This window comes from Phocoena phocoena, chromosome 20 (genome assembly GCF_963924675.1).
Source record: "Phocoena phocoena chromosome 20, mPhoPho1.1, whole genome shotgun sequence".
NCBI classification, from domain to species: Eukaryota; Metazoa; Chordata; class Mammalia; order Artiodactyla; family Phocoenidae; genus Phocoena; species Phocoena phocoena.
The window spans coordinates 51,890,020-51,907,409 of NC_089238.1; the positions used below are offsets into that span (position 1 = coordinate 51,890,020).

The 17,390-nt window shown below is 47.4% G+C and overlaps 1 protein-coding gene across 1 annotated transcript in view; it reads right to left on the bottom strand.

The window, feature by feature from the left end:
- The window catches only part of CDYL2 (chromodomain Y like 2), a 185,297-nt gene that overhangs the window by 13,683 nt on the left and 154,224 nt on the right, over nucleotides 1-17,390 (bottom strand). The window contains exons 3-4 of the mRNA XM_065898787.1: nucleotides 9,568-9,785; nucleotides 189-361 (exon numbers count right to left, since the gene is read on the bottom strand). Of these exons, the coding sequence (XP_065754859.1) occupies nucleotides 189-361; nucleotides 9,568-9,785 (391 nt within the window). The remainder of the gene's footprint in view (nucleotides 1-188; nucleotides 362-9,567; nucleotides 9,786-17,390) is intronic.

The following is a 17,390-nucleotide window of genomic DNA, read 5'->3' on the forward strand; positions in this document are numbered from 1 at the left end:
GGCTGTACCGCACAGCATGCGGGATCTTAGTTCCCCAAGTAGGGATGGAACCCGTGCCCCCAGCCATGGAAGCGTGGAGTCTTAACCACTGGACCGCCAGGGAAGTCCCTGAGCAGCCTGTATTTTTCAGTGGTAAACGTGGCAGCCCGAGGCAGGTCCCCAAGTGTTTGAACATGAGCAGGGCTCACCTGATGGCCTCTGCAATCCGGGTGCTCTCCTTCCTCCGGTCACTGGACAACCGGCCAATTAGGTAGGAGTAATCCAGGCCACTGCAGAACACGCTGCCCACGGCACTAAGCAGCAGCAGTTTGCTGTCGTCCGTGGCCGCGTTGCAGAGCGCACGCCGCACCTCCTTCATGATCTGTGGGGCAGAGACGGATTTGCGGGGGTGAGTGTCCATTTGTAAGCCGGGGGCCTTCAGACCTATGCCGACCCCGGCCGCAGAGGCCAGTCAGTCTACTCGGCCTGCGCAGGGAGCCTCCCCTGAACACACGCCACGTCCAGACCAAGCAAGGAAACGCCAAACCAGACACCCTGCACCATCCCGGAAGCAGCACAGAGCGCTAAGGAGGTGCCAGTGGGGTCACTGGCTGCAGACTCGGAAGCCTGGCGTGGAGCCATCTAAGCTCTGGTAAATCTCTGCAGATCTTCCTCCAGCATTCGCTTGTTTAGCCCTTTCTGAGGGGTGGGAAAATACTCCTGTGCACAGCCCAGGCGAGGTATGTTAGCCAGCATTAGAAGGCCCGGTTTAATTACACTCTTCCTTACCCTAAACCCACTAAAATGCTCACGGGGCTCATAGGTGGCACGTAGGAAGTGGGCTTTGGCAACAGACCCATAACGTTTTCCAGGTGCTGAGGAAAATAACCATTAAACACGTATTCTGTATCCAGCTAAACCATCATTCAAAGGCAAGGGTAAAGAGTAGGCGTTTTCAGTGAAAAGAATGTCTGCCACCCTTAGGCCCTCACTGAAAGAACTAAGAAAGGATGCACTTCAAGAAGAAGAAAACCATGTTCAGAAAGAAAAACTGACATGTAAGGAACAGCAACCGGCACAGAAAGTGGAGAATGTGTCAGTAAATCAATATAAGAATTGACTGGAGGGCTTCCCTGGTGGCGCAGTGGTCGAGAGTCCCCTGCGGGTTCGTGCCCCGGTCCGGGAAGATCCCACATGCCGCGGAGTGGTTGGGCCCGTGAGCCATGGCCGCTGAGCCTGCGCGTCTGGAGCCTGTGCTCCGCAACGCAAGAGGCCACCACAGGGAGAGGCCCGTGTATCGCAAACAAAACAAAACAAAACAAAACAAAACAAAACAAAAAAAGAAAAAAAGAAGAATTGACTGTAAAAATCATCATACTGATAATGGCTAATTGGAAGCTGGGGTTTTGCACAAGGTAGAACTATAGCCTTAGGCAATAATATTGGGTTAGATGACGAGAGTTAGGGCGTGCCGAGGTTATGTGTCTGGGAGTGGTGCAAAGGGTCATGATCACGTTTAGGCTCCGCTACGTGTATATAGCTTAAGGAAAACTTCTTAAAAGTATGTGAATTACAACTAATGGCTGCAGGGGAGGGGCAAAATAAAGAAAGCTCCATCACTCAATCCAACAGAAGTTAGGGAAGCAGGAAAAATAAGTGCAAAAAGTGCACGGTAAGAAAAAACAAGGCATTTACTTGCCTGAGTGGAGCTGACAGTCCAACAGAGAGACAGTAAAGGAACAGGCTTTTAAAGGATTGTTATTAATTATTCAAAAGGCAGAATCACAGGGTATAGTGGGGAAATTTTATGAGAGCATTGTTTTTTAAATTGTACTTTAAATGACATACACCCCCGCCGCCCCGCTTAATTAAGCACTTAAGAGGGGTCAGGGATTGCATCTGTTAACTTCCATGTAACATTTTACTCCAAACAAAATTCCTGTAAGGCAGGGAATGGTATCCCAATCTTGCAGATGAAGCAAGGAAGACTCAGAGAAGCGAAGTAAGTGGTTCAAGGTCACCAGTAAGAGGCAGAACCAGGATGCAAATCTCACCCCTACGTCCCTTCTCTGTCCATGACTGCACACTGTAGGATGACGTAAATAAATGGATGAACCTTTGTGGAAAAAAAAACAGGCCTAGACGTCAACCTGAATCACGACTCTCGGGGTCTGAGCTCCGTGAGAAGGATGAGAGAAGTACTTTCTGCTCTTAACAGGGGATAAGCCACAGATACTCACTTTGAACATCAGAAAAGCTAACAGGCCACTATCATGTGGGTCCTTTAATCCATCTGACTCCAGAAATAGACACACTCTCACCTAGATATGAACTCTATTTCTCCGAGAGGCAAAGAAAACCCTGCTCTGAAGACATGAGCTCTGCACTTCTGCGTGTGACTCTCCATGCGAGGGCACACGTACTTGTCAATTAGTAAAAACAAAATCAAACACGGCGGCTGCCTCCTTTACGAATGAAGTGGAAAGTGGCTTTGTGCTTTGTTCATACAACAAAAGTACATACTACATTTTTAATTTTAAAAAACGTATATATCTAGTTAGTATGCCCTTCCTTTGCCTTTCTCGTGTTGATAATCCGATGTGGACTGATGGCTAAGGTGCCACCTTCTCGAAGGACCACGCCCCAACCCACCACCTATTTTATAATGTAACTGGTGTGTTTAGAGTAAAAGGTTCTAAAATTATTGCATACTCCTTTGCCTTCTTAAACAGAACACATGGCACACATGTAACTACCTCTCCAGGGCAAGTGCTACAGCCTGTAAAGGAGCAGTCCCCTCAGAGGCTCCCAGGGCATGCTTCTGTTACAAAAGGGGCCAGACCGTGGTGCATCTGGAAGTCCCAGGTCTGTTCTGGAGATTCACTGCCCCTGCTCTGCTCCTGACAGCCACTACCTGCTCCTGCGTGAGTGTCTGCTAGAGAAAGCATGCTCCTCCCTGCCACTTCTACCTTTCGATCTGCCACGGGTTGGAAGCAGATGACCAAATCCATTAAAAGCGGGTATAGGGATTCTCTGGTGGCGCAGTGGTTGAGAGTCCGCCTGCAGATGCAGGGGATGCGGGTTTGTGCCCCGGTCCGGGAAGATCCCACATGCCGCGGAGCGGCTGGGCCCGTGAGCCATGGCCGCTGAGCCTGCGCGTCCGGAGCCTGTGCTCCGCAACGGAAGAGGCCACAACAGTGAGAGGCCCGCATACCGCAAAAAAAAAAAAAAAAAAAAAAAGGGTATAAAAAGGGAGCAGACCAGGGTCCCTCTCTCTCCTTCATCTTTACTTGCTGAACCCAGTCACCCAGGGCCCGTCTCAACTGCGACCACCCTCACGAAGGCCTTCCCAAATACCACAGACAAAATGCCACACCCTCATTCCCCTGACACCCCAAGTACTTTAAATCCCTGCTCTGACACTTCTACAAACTCCCTGGTAGAACGGGTGTCTCCTTACTTTTTCCTGCCTCCTTCCTGATTTAAGCCCCTGTGACAGGCAGCCTCTAAGGCAGCTGGTATTCACACCTGTGTGCAATCCCCTCCCCTCAAGTACAGACAGGACCTAGTGACCCACTTCTAACCGAGAGAATATGGTAAAATGATGGATGCCCCGTTCAAGAGGAGACTAAGATACAAGATGACGACAGCTTGTCTTGGCTGTCCTCTCTTTTTTTTTTTTTTTTCTGGCTGCATTGCGAGGCTTGCGGGATCTTAGTTCCCCAACCAAGGACTGAACCCGAGCCCCAGCAGTGAAAGCGCCAAGTCCTAACCGCTGGACCACCTGGGAATTCCCTTGGCCGTCCTCTTTTGCCAAACCTCTTTCTTAGAGCTCTCGGTCCAGGGGATGCAGGCTGCCATGCTGTGAGTACCCCTATGGAGAGGCTATGCCATAGTCCATGGGGAGTAGCCAATGACAAGGAACTGATGTCTCTGGCCAGTGAGGACCTGGGACCTGCCAGCAGCCAGCTGGAGGAGCCTGAAAGTGGAGCCTCCCTCATCGAGCCTTCAGGTGAGACTACAGCCGCAGCCAACACCTCAACTGCAGCCTTGTGGGAGACTCTGAGGCAGAAGTACCCAGCTAAGCCAAGCCAGCACACTTGACCCTCACAGACTGTATTTGTTGTTTTAAGATGCTAAGTTTAGGGCACTGTGTTATGTGGTAATATAACTAATACCATCCCTTAAGAGTTTAAATAAGGACTTCCCTGGTGGCTCAGTGGTTAAGAATCCGCCTGCCAACCGAGGTGACACGGGTTCGATCCTCAGTCCGGGAAGATCCCACATGCCACGGAGCAACTAAGCCCATGCGCCACAACTACTGAGCCTGTGCTCTAGAGCCTGCGAGCTACAACTACTGAGCCCACATGCCACAACTACTGAGCCCAGGTGCCACAACTACTGAACCTGCATGCCGCAACTATGGAGCCCACATGCTGCAACTACTGAAGCCCGTGCTCCACAACAAGAGAAACCACCGTGATGAGAAGCTCACAAACAACGAAGAGTCGACCCCGCGCACCACAGCTAGAGAAAGCCCATGCACAGCAACGAAGACCCAACACAGCCAAAAAAAAAAAAAGAGCTTCAATAAAATAGTATTCTACTCATCTGTTTAGCCCTATAACACCAGGAAATTTGTGCATGTAACAGAATTTAATAAATGTTTGTTGGATTGACTGAATGGTACAGTGTTTACCTCCTCAAGAAGTTTAGAGTCTAATGGAGGCAATCAGACATTTCACAAATTACCACACAGCTACACATACACTGATAACTGGGATGTGTTCCAGGAGGGAGAGTGCAGAGGCCATGAGAGACAGACATAACCTGGTCCAGGAGGGGAGGGAAGACTTCCTTGTGGAAGTGGTGGCTGTGCTGAGATCCTTAGGAACAGCAAGGTTCAGCTAAGCCAGGAGGGAAGGAAGGCTGCTTTAGTCAGAAAGACAGGCATGTACAGAGGCCCTGGGGCAGGTGTGAGCATGAAAGAAAGCCAGGTTGACTGGAGTGCAGCAAGAGAAGAGTGGAAGTCCCAAATCCTTTCTTGAGATTCACTGCCCCTGCTCTGCACTTGCTAGCCATGTGATGTGAGATGAGGCTGGAGGGTCAGAAGCACCGGCCTCACCAGCAACATTAGTTAAGGCTTTTGATTCTTATCAAGAACCATCAGGAGCCATTGATGTCTTTGAAGTGCGTGTGTGTGTGTGGGGGGGGTGACTTGATTGTATGAGCATTTCCAACAGATCACTCTGTCTTCTGAAGAACGGATGACAGGGCAGGAAACATGACAGTGGGCAGACTTGTTAGTAGGTTACTACAATAGTGCAGACAAAATAGCTAGTACTGTGGACTCTCATGTTTGTGATGGAAACAGAAGGAAACACATGAGAGCTATTTAAGAATTAACTGGCTTGCAGATGGTGTGGATATAGCAGGTATGATCAAGAGGGTGTGAGGTGTGCCCCCGTGGAGGGTGGTGATCTGTCTGCCGAGGCTGGGAGCCACCAAGAAAACCAGGAACAGAGTGAGGGCCTGAGGTCCTCTCCTAATGGGAAAGTGAATGAGCTTTTAATCACCAAGACACTGGACAATCTATTTTTCTGGCTCTTTCCTTAAGGGGCATTTTCATTATTTTCCTGGCTCTTTGCTACATTTCAGACAGGAGAAATATTACAACACACCTGCTAGCCTCAGAATCTAGTTAATACACCCAGTAATGTATGAATTTCTGCCCATGAGGCCGATCCAGCCAATGTCACATATACAACTAGAAAAAGAATTCAGTTATGACTGTGAAGGAGGCCTCCTTCCAGTCCCTCCATGAACGAGCAGGGCTGGGCCTGCTGGTGGCTGTTAAGTCACCTCCGTTTCATCTTAACAATGATAGGAACATTCACTGAATACCTCCTAGGTGCCAGGAACTCTGAGAGCCTCTTTTGCAGATATTATCTCCAATCCCACAGGGAAGATACTGTATAATTTCTGTAAACGAGAATGCTCAGAGAAGGAAAGTAATCCCAAGGTAACAGAAGAGGTAAATTAGTGGAAGGAGGGTTCAAACCCGGTCTGCTAGGCTCCTGCGCTAACTCTGTACCCCTCCCTAACACCACCTCCTCATTTCAACAGGACCTTCATTTCGGGGCTACTTTACCCAGTTTATCCATATTATCCAGTTTATCCAAATTATCGGGGCTAATTTATCCATAGAGTCAATCCACTTTGGTTGCTGAGAGAGCTGAAAACACCCGATCAATGACTGTTTTTCTGTCTTCCTCCTGTTCTGTTACTGACAGACACCAGTTAGGAGTAAACCCCCAAATTAACCAAGCCCACGGCTCGGGAGGTGAGAACCCGGGCACCTTAAATCACTTGAATGCCACACGTTTCTGTGATGAGAGGCAACAGTTAGTACACAGAGCTGCTCCAAAGAGACAGAATGAGCTGGGAGACTTCTCATTTATTCGGTTTATCAGAGGAAAATACTACGCCTTTTTCAAGCACGCTTTTTATTTTTTTTTAATACATTTATTTATTTATTTATTTTTGGCTGCGTTGGGTCTTCGCTGCTGTGCGTGGGCTTTCTCTAGTTGCAGCGAGCAGGGGTTACTCTTTGTTGCGGTGCGCGGGCTTCTCATTGCAGTGGCATCTCTTGTTGCGGAGCACGGGCTCTAGGCACGCAGGCTTCAGTGGTTGTGGCGCATGGGCTCAGTAGTTGTGGCTCGCAGGCTCTAGAGCACAGGCTCAGTAGTTGTGGCACACGGGCTTAGCTGCTCTGCGGCATGTGGGGTCTTCCCGGACCAGGGCTCGAACCCGTGTCCCCTGCATTGGCAGGCAGATTCTTAACCACTGTGCCACCATGGAACTCCCAAGCACCCTTTTTAAAAGTAGTGAAGCAGAAAAAAATCTAAGCAGAATCGGTCTCGTGTGAATGTTTCATGATGAGCTTAAAATAACAAGGCTTCCAGGTGTATAAACATGTGAAGGGCGGCCTTTGGGGTAAACCACAGACCCCAGGCTCTGAGTCCTACGCAGAGGTCTACACAGCAGAGAACCCTGAGGTGGTTCTGCTGAAGGTGGAGGGGGGAGAGACCCCCAAAACACCATGCTTAGAAGAGGGGCAACGAGCAACCAGCAGCCCCCCCTAACTGGACAGGCTTGAGCCGCTCTCTTCCCTCACAGGTTGACAAGCATTCCTGACTGTCACCCCACAATCCCGAAAAAGAGCCACAGTCTATGTAAATCATAATGACAAGACACGTGATTGCAAGTTCAAGGACACAGCATCTCCCACTCCACCCACTTCAGGGGCCACGCTGAGTGCACTGGACGTACTGGGCAGTGCCAGGCCACCTAGGCATCTCCATCTGGCTGGGCGGCCACTCCTTGACTGTGTCCCACCTAAAAGAAAACACACCCCCGTGGTTCACCCTCCAGGTCTGCATGGCTACGGTGGACACTGGAGTGCAGGATATCAAGGGACAGGAAAAGGGGGTTTTCACTGAACTGTCTTCAATGGGCCAGGCGCTGGGCTGAGGACCAGGACAAAAGGATGGGTGAAAGTGGTGAGGACCCTGCCCTCCTGAAGCTCTGTGACCCCAGGCCTGTTCAGTTCCCTAGGCCTACCCTGTCTCCTCTGTAAGAGGTGGATCATAATGATCCTACATCAGAAGGGTACTGGTGGGATGACATGGGATAAATAGCGAACATAAAGCCTGAAAAGCCACTACTGGCCACACCATAGTCGTTTTTGTCACTGATCACTCTACGTCCTGCCCAGGTCGGTCCAGTTGGAGAAGACTGCTTAGATGCCCGTTTTCCTACATTTGCACCGGTAACAATCTCTTCATTGCTCCCTACTAAGTATCCCATATTCTGAATGGTGTTTTCTACCTAACTGCATTAAGCATTCCCTGTTTCCCTGTTCTATTCATCTAAGACATAAGTAGGATTAGCATTTTAAAAAGTAATAGAGGGCGCTTCCCTGGTGGCGCAGTGGTTGAGAGTCCGCCTGCCGATGCAGGGGACACGGGTTCGTGCCCCGGTCCGGGAAGAGCCCACATGCCGCGGAGTGGCTAGGCCCATGAGCCACGGCCGCTGAGCCTGCGCGTCCGGAGCCTGTGCTCCGCAACGGGATAGGCCACAGCAGTGAGAGGCCCGCGTACCGCAAAAAAAAAAAAAAAAAAAAAAAAAAAAAGTAATAGAGGAAAAAGATAAATTGGACTTCACCAACATTTTAAAAATTGTGTATCAAAGACTACTATCTAGAAAGGAAAAATACAACCCATAGAATGGAAGTATCATAGCTCTGATAAGGGTCTAGTATCCAGAACATACAGAGAATGCTCAAAACTCAACAACAACAACAACAAAAATCCCATTTTTAAAACTAGGCAAAGGATTTGAATAGACATCTCTCCAAAGAAGGTAGACAAACGGCCAACAGGCACCTGAGAAGATGCCCAACATCATCAGTCACTAGGAAAATGCAAATCAAAACCACAATGAGACAGCATCTCACTCCCACTAAAACGGCTATAATAGAAAAGACAGACAATAATAAGTGCTGTCAAAGATATGGAGAAATTGGGACCTTCACATACCACTGGTGGGGATGTAAAATGGTCCAGCCACTGGGGAAAATAGTTTGGCAGTTCCTCAAAAAGTCAAATATGGAGTTACTATATGACCCAGCAATTCCATAATCAGGAATACATCCAAGAAAACTGAAAACATATGTTCACACAAAAACATATACACAAATGTCCATAACATTATTTTTCATGATAGCCCAAAGTGGAGACAGTCCAAATGTCCCTCAACTGGAGAACTAATGGACAAAATGTGGCCTATCCACACATGGAAGAGGAATGAAGCACTGATCACACTACCACATGTAGAAACCCCCAAAACACCGTGCTGCGTGAAAGCAGCCAGTCATGGAAGACCATGTACTGTAGGATTCCATGCGTACGAAATGTCCAGAATAGGTAAATCCACAGAGACAGAAAGGAGATTAGTGGTTGCCGGGGACTTGGGCTGGGGGAGAATGGGGTGACTGTTAGTGGGCACAGGGTTTCCTTTGGGGGTGATGGAAATGTTCTGGAATTAGTGCCGATGGTTGCACAACCTTGTGAATATACTAAACACCACTGAATGGTACGTTTTAAAAGGGTAAAATTTATGGCATGTGAATTACATCTCAATTAAAAAAACTATAAGCAAGCTGAGTGAATATAATTCCATCTAAAGCAAAGAAATCTGACACGCTGATTATAATGCAGTCTCACTGGAAAAGCCCAAGATGTGATGCTTGGTTTCTGGGGCTAATACTGACTAATTCTGGGACCACGATCAGTTTATTGAATCTCTCTGTTTACCGGGGTCTTCATCTTCAAAATGGGATAATATGGTTACTGGTCGTAAAGATCAGACGGATAACGTATGTAAGGTAATCGGTAAATGGGGTCCCGCGGTCAAGTCTGCACGAGCGTCGGCTGTCTCCATCCACTCCTGAGAGCACAGAGAGAGAGCCAGCGCCCTACTGTGACTGCCTCAGAGTGACACCCACCCCCCATCCTGCCCCCTCACCTCAGGGGTCAGCGCGTTGTTGTCCGAGGTCTGGCTGGACAGCAGGATGTGCGTGAAGCCCTCTTCCTTCCGCACGACAATGTCCCGAAAGCGACAGTTGCTTTCGTTCTGGCGGACGCTGTACCTGAGCCTCTTGTCAAAGACGTAGTCCTTCTCCGCTTCCAGCTTCCTCTTCACCGAGCTGTGCAGGGTTAGTCCCCCGTTGGTCAGAGCAGAGCCTTCCAAAATCAGAGGAACAAAGTGAGAAACTGACTGGGGAACAGTCACACAGGAGTGTGACCAGAGAACGCTCAGATTTTCATGGAAAGGGTCCGATGTGGCTGGGACCCGTGTGCAGCTCTGTTCTGGGTGGTGAAGGGCCTGGGACTTAACGGCTCCAAACTTGGACGAGCACAGAGAGGGCTCTCTGTGAACGACCCCATGCAATCCTTGATTCCCTCTCCCACTCATCCATCCGAGAGCACCCAGCTTCTGCTTGGATGCTTTCAGCAACAGGGAACCCAACGATGGCCACGAAACAAAACAAACAAACAAAACCAAAAAACTGCAGCTTTACTCATAATAACCCAAAATCAGAAGCAACCAATATGCCCTTTACTAGGTGAATGGATAAACAAACTCTGGTTCATTCACACAAAAGAATATTTGGCATACAAAGAAATTCATTATCAAGCCACAAAAATACGTGAATGAATCTGAAATGAGTATTACTAAGAAGCCACTCTGAAAAGGCTACACATTACATGACTCCAATTACGTGACATTCTAGAAAAGGCAAAAGTATAGAAACAGTTATAAGATCAGTGGTTGCCAGGGGTTCAGGTGCAATAAGAGAAGGGTGGAATTGGTGAAGCGTAGGGGATTTTTTTAGGGCAGTGAAACTACTCTACATGATATTATGATGGTGAATATGAGACATAAAGCATTTGTCGAAACCTGAAGAACTACAGCATAGACAGTGAACCTTAAAGTATGCAAATTTTTTTTAAAAAATTAAGAGATGGGGGAATCCAATGATGGAATGCAGAATGTGATAAAAGAATCTAACTGTATGACAAACGTATGAAACCACCTCCCTGAAGCGGGGCAGGGGGGGAGGGGCTGACCTAAGTAACTTCAGGAATGAGTGGAGTCTGTAAAATTAAAGGCCAAATAACATGCACAGACGCAGTGTACTCCAGCTGACAAAGTTGATCACATGGAGGTAAGTACGAGTTAACAATTCTGACATTATACATGAACGCTGGAGTTGAACAGTTACATAAATGGATGGCAGATGGGGAGAAGAAGGTTTTTCAGTGTTGGAGTGGCAGTTTACAGGTAAGCAAGGGGAGGGGGCTAGAATGAGCAACGTGGTAATGGATGAGCACTGAAGACCTCAGTATGAACTCAATACAGATACAGATGGTTACATTCAGAAATATTTACAGATAAGCGTGTACAAACAGGTTAGTATATACATGTGTATTTCCTTGCTCTGTCAGCTGAGAGGGCCCCAGAGTCTGACATCCCAATAGCAGTGAGCACACCTGGGGCCCAGAGCTTGGTTTCATTCTCAATAAAAGGAACCAGGGCTCTCTGGAGAGATGGCTGATTCCAGGACTGGGGCAAGAAACATGCAAGATAAGCTTGCAGAGGCTAAAAGGACGGAAGTACTAAAAAAACCCCACAATAAATAAATAATAATAACGACAACCTTCACAATGATGGGGGTATGTCAAAAGGACACAGGAGCAAGTGAAAGAGCTCCCCATGGCCAAAGATGGCAGAATTTGAGCAACATAAAGTCGTATGTATTGCATTATAATTGAAAGCACAAAATAAATATCCATGAGTCCATACTGATATAATTAAATGAGATTGAATAAGTGGGAGACAAGAGCCAAATCTCCCATGGAGAAGAATTCCAAACAGTTTATGTAGATGCTCTGCTCTCAAGGAGGTAGAACATAACTTCTTTAAGGGCGGGCTGCACAAAGTGACTTCCTTCCAAACAGTGTGGAAAGTTGGGGGGCTCAGCGGGGAGAGTAACAGTGGAGAAACCTGACTGTGGCAGATGGAGAAGTCAAAGCCTTGCTGGCCACGTGATCAAGACCAACACCAACAGGGATAAGTCATGGCGTGGTGTGCACCCCTGACACGATGTGAGGAGAAGGGTGCTGGACCTCTGGGGTCTTCCTCTCAGAAACCTACAACCCCAGTCTAATCATGCAAAAAAGGTCAGACAAATCCCAATGGAGGAGAGTTCTACAAAATACCTGATCAGTATACTTCAAAACTGTGAAGGTCATTAAAAACCAGGAAAGCCTGAGAAACTGTCACAGCGCAGAGGATCCTAAGGAAACATGACGACTACGTGTGATGTGGGATCAGGATCTTGGAACAGACGTTAGGATAAGGGATGGACTTTAGTCGATAATGATGCAACAACAGCAGTCCATCAGCTGTAACAAATGTACCACACTAGTGAAGAAGCTCATAATAATAGGAGAGACTGAGTACGGGGTATACGTGAACTCTATTATCTTTCCAAATTTTCTGGAAATCCACAAAAGTGAAGTTTATTTTAAAGAGTACATTTTAAAATTAAGATAATTTTAAAAAACAAAACAAAACAAAAACCCCCCAAGAAAACTATTTCCCAGGCAACTGTGACTTACAGGCAGGTTTGAGACCCTGGACCAGTGGTTCTTACACTTTTTGTTTTTTAAAGATCATGAACATCTTTGAAACACACCTATCTACCTACCTACCTACCTATCTTATCTATCTATCTATCTTGGCTGTGCCGGGTCTTAGTTGCAGCATGTGGGCTCTTTTAGTTGCAGCATGCGGACTTCTTAGTTGCAGCATGCAGACTTCTTAGTTTCATCATGCAAACTCTTAGTTGCAGCATGCATGCGGACCTAGTTCCCTGACCAGGGATCAACCCCAGGCCCCATGCATTGGGAGTGTGGAGTCTTACCACACTCCCACACTTACCACACTGGACCACCAGGGAAGTCCCCAGTTGTTCTTACACTTGAACAGGCATCCGGATCACCTGGAGAACTGTTAAACCAGCCTGCTGGGTCCACCCCATGCTACTGCCCCTGCTGCAGCGACCAGGCTTTGAGAACCAGGGTCTGGATAACATCAAGGTGGACTCAGATTCTTAGTTAGCATGGGGGGGTCTTGGAATCTCAAGAACCAAGTCAAAGGCAGGGACCAGGAAATGCTTCCCTGGACCCTTTCCCTGCATACCCCGTCCCCAGCCAGACGAGCGCCCAGCCCCAAAGGGGCACAGAAGCAGCAGTGCCTGTGTCACCTGACAGCCTCCAAGAAGCCTCCTCATTTTGTACTTTTCCATTACCCACAGCAACTGGGCTTTGTCAAACACCATGATGTGGGTAAATGATTCAATGAACTCCGGAAAGTAAACGCGAGCATTTAATTAAAAGCCTTGTGTAAAGGGAGCTGTTTCTTCAGGGTCAACCTCAAAACCTCCAGCTCCTCAGAAGCTTCCTAATTAGAGCTGGCAGATCCGTGCTGGGGACCTGCTGGCACAGGTCAGTGCATCATGGGAGCTGCTCTCAGCGGCCACCAGCTCTTGGCCGTGAGAAGTCAGCAGCTCGGGGCTTGGGAAGACCAGTGCTACCCAGGGCTGGGAGAGGTCTGATTAAACTCCTGCCCCACAACCAAGTCAAGGTGCTGCTTTACAATTATATTAAGGAGGAGGACCTGAGGGTTACCTTTTCTGAGCAGCTCTGTACGCTGCCTCTAAATTCCTCCACAGTCCTACAAAACCGCCATTCTTACTCCACTTTGCAGATAAGGAAAAGTGAGTAACTTGCTGGGAGCCGTGAAGGTTTGAAGTGGCAGAGCCAGGATTAGAGGCAGCTGCCTCTCCTTTTCTCCGTTCATTCAAAACCTAATTAGGGGCTTCCCTGGTGGTGCAGTGGTTAAGAATCCGCCTGCCAATGCAGGGGACACGGGTTCGAGCCCTGGTCCAGGAAGATCCCACATGCCGCAGACCAACTAAGCCCATGCACCACAGCTACTGAGCCTGCGCTCTAGAGCCCATGAGCCACAACTTCTGAGCCTGTGAGCCACAACTACTGAGCCCTCGAGCCACAACTACTGAGCCCGCGTGCCACAACTACTGAGCCCGCGCACCTAGAGCCCGTGCTCCGTAACAGGAGAAGCCACTGCAAAAGCCTGCACACCGCAACGAAGAGTAGCCCCCGCTCACTGCAACTAGAAAGAGCCCGCACGCAGCAACCAAGACCCAACGCAGCCAAAACTAAAAAAAGATAAATTTAAAAAAATCTAATTAGTTATCACCTCCTATGGGCCAGCTATAACACTAGATGTTGGAGATGAAACAAAAGTCAGAGAAATAAGGTCCATGCCGTCCCAGAGCTCGCTTCAGGCGTGGGAGATGGGAAGTAAACAAGTAGACTTAGTTAAAATAATGACAGATAGGAAAAGATAGGGTGACATGATAAAAAATATTGGGTGGGGGGTTCTCTGTGAAGGAGCCCATGGTCTTTCTGTTAAAGCATAAGGGGAAGCAGCCCTTAAGGAACCATCTGACCAAATAATCCATAAAACTATGTGAGGAAAACAGACCTGTTTATTCTCTATTAGGACACATGGCTCATATCTCCAATGGTGACGCACCATCTCTGGGCCAGGGAAGGGAGGAAGCCTCCGTGAGGGCCCGGATTCACTCACGTACAGCTGCGTAAAGTTACCTTTCTGGACCTAACTCTGACCTCACACGGAGGTGCTCTCAAGCCCACTCCTCTTCTGGGGCACCGTGCCTCTGGAGAGATGGGGGCAGGCTGGCAGGGAAGGCACCATGGGAAACAGAACATGCCAGAAGGATAGAAGTTTGGGGTTTTGCAGCCAGACAGCATGGCAATCCCAGCCCTGTGTTTGCTCATCAGGAGAAGCCAGGAAGCCACACGAGCCCTCGAGTGTCATCTCCTTCGTCAGAAGATGGGGTTAGTGGTACCTGCTTTTCATGGTTGTTCGGAGCTAATTTAATTAAGGAATCGATATGGGATTAGCAAGTGCCTGGCTCATTCTAGGCACTGCAGAAATGTTAGCTGAAGGATGCCAAATCATTCCAAAAATGAGGAATTAGCTGGTGAGTCCTTGCAGCCCCGCCTCTTGCACTCCCAGCCCCACACACTCCCTCCAAGCCCGGGGAACAGACCCAGGAGAGATGGGTGAACACCCTGGTGAGCCCGAAGGCCAGAGTGAAAACCCAGTGGTGGCGGCATTCAAAGCCCCGCACCCCGTCCTCTCAGGGCTGCGAGGCTGGAGGTCACTATCCCTCCTCTGTGCCCTCACTTCCCGCACGCAGATGACTGCGAAGTGAAGGGACACATGCTGTGCTTCTGGGACAAAGGAACCCCCCCCGCCGCCCCCAAATCAGGCTAGTTTCCTTCCTTCCACTCCCTTCAAGCCTTCTCACATTCCTTCCTTCAGAGTACAAAGGAGTATTTCCCATTAGGAAGCCTCCATAAAATCATGCTCTGACACAGCCCCTCTGCTCCAGACGTGCAGAGGTGACAGAGACGACACTGGGCTCACAAACAACCATCTCTTTGTGTGTGTGGCAGAGCATCAGCACAACGCTCGACACAGGGATGGGGGCCAGGAGTGCTGGGCGGGAAGGGGACCCGGGGGGGCAGCAGAAACCAAGCCTCCCACTCGAGACCGGAGGAGGGACCCAGGGGATGGAAGCCAGGCAATGGCGTGATGCCCTCCCACGAAGGCAGAACGACAGTGACAAAACCACGTGCTGTCCACGGCCAAGGCTTTCTCGGGAGCTCCGGGCCAGGTGGAGGGAGAGAGAGGAAGCAAAGAAAGACAGAAACCAACTTCCCTCTTGAAATGAGCCTGTACACCAAAATTCTGAAATAGGAAGATATTGAATGCTCAGAATCCTAGCCAATAAAATCAATACTGGTGACATGAAGGAATCCAAATCAGATAAATTGGATATTATGAGACAATCTGACAAGGACTTTAGAATAGCAATGTTTCAAATGCTAAAAGTGATAGATGTGAGAAAAAGAGCCATTTAAAATCAATAAGAAATTCTCAGACAAAAGCAGACAGAAAGGAAAAGAGCACAAGGGTAAGGCAAAGGACTAATTAAAAAGCAAATGACAAACAGGAAGAAATCTGCATATCACAGATAAAAGATCCTCAAATTGTAAAGAAATTTTAAACAGTGAGGACAAGAAGACCAAAATTCTTCCAGGAAAAAAGACGGACAGAAGACATGGACAGACAATCCACAAATACTACATAAAAATAGCTCTTAAATGTAAAAAAAGATTTCATCTTCACTCAAAAGAATAATGCAAACTAAAACTCGTAATAAAAGCAATGAAAGTTAAAACTACACTGAGATACCATTTCTTACCCATTCACTGGGCAAAAGTTCAGAATCTTGACAGTATACTCTTCTAGAGAGAATGTGGGGAGCTGGGCATTCTCTTAATTGTGGGTGGAATGCAAAATGGTACAACTACTATGGAAGGGAATTTGGCAACATGTGAGAAAACTGTTCATGCATGTACTCTCAACATAGCAATCACTTCTGGAAACATAACATAAAAATATACCCCCCCAAAATATATATATTTATTATTATTATTACTATTATTATTATTACATATACATTTTCCTCACAGCATTATTCACAACTGCAAAATATGGGAACTACCTAAACTTCCAAGCATAGATTAAGGATGTAAACTATGGTGTATCCACACAAAGGCATACTATACGGCTGTAAAAAGAATGAAAACTATTTCTATGAATTAATGAGTGATTTCCAAAACGTATCTTCAAGTAAAGAGAGGCAAGGTATAAAAGTATTTTACCTTTAGTATAAGAAAGAAGGGAAAATAGATAAATCTGTTTATTTTTGCCAAAAGAAACAGAGGAAGAATAAGTCAGAAAACAATGAAACTGGACAACCACAGTGGTTGACAGAATAGAGCAGAAGGGATGGGGAAGGAGTATAGTTCTCTTCTACGCTTCTCTGAGTATAGCTGACCCTTGAACAACTCAGGGGTTAAGGGCACCAACCCCATGCAGTAGAAAATCTGCATATAACTTTATGCATATAACTTATGCATAGAACTGTGGTCCTCTGTGTCCACAGTTCTGCATCCATGGATGCAACCAACCATGGATCACGTAGTACTTATGTATTCAAGGGGAGGATGATCAATACAAATAACTTTTGGACTCAATATAATGACTTATATACCCTCAGACAAATCTTGAATTCTTCTTAGTGGATTTGCTTTTCGTAAGGGTAAGGGTGGAGCAATTCTAAAATTATTTTATGTGAATTATAGGGTGAGCAAATGAGTAACTGTATGATGTTATGGAGAAACAGCGTTCTCTCTGTGGAAGAAGGGACACACAAATATGGAATGCGGGAAGGCAAGGAAGAACTCAGTAGGATCAGAATGAAACTGGAGGTATCAGTATGAACTCATGGCTTTTAAAATTATATCTATTTCCTAGCTCCATTAGCTGAAAGGGCTTAGAAAAAATGAAGATCTCATAGCAATGAGCACACTTAGACCCCAGATGTTGGCTTCTAAATACCACCCCCACTAAAATAATCCAGGACTTCCCAGAGAAATGGCTGCTTCCAGGGCTGGGACAGGCAAGGTACAAAGTGGGCTGGAAAGTCTTATTGTACCTGGAAGTAAGGAAGTGACCAAAAAAATAACCAGGCATGTCAAAAGGACATATGAGGCAGCTTGGAGGGGTTCCCATTGGCCAAATCTAGGACAATTTGA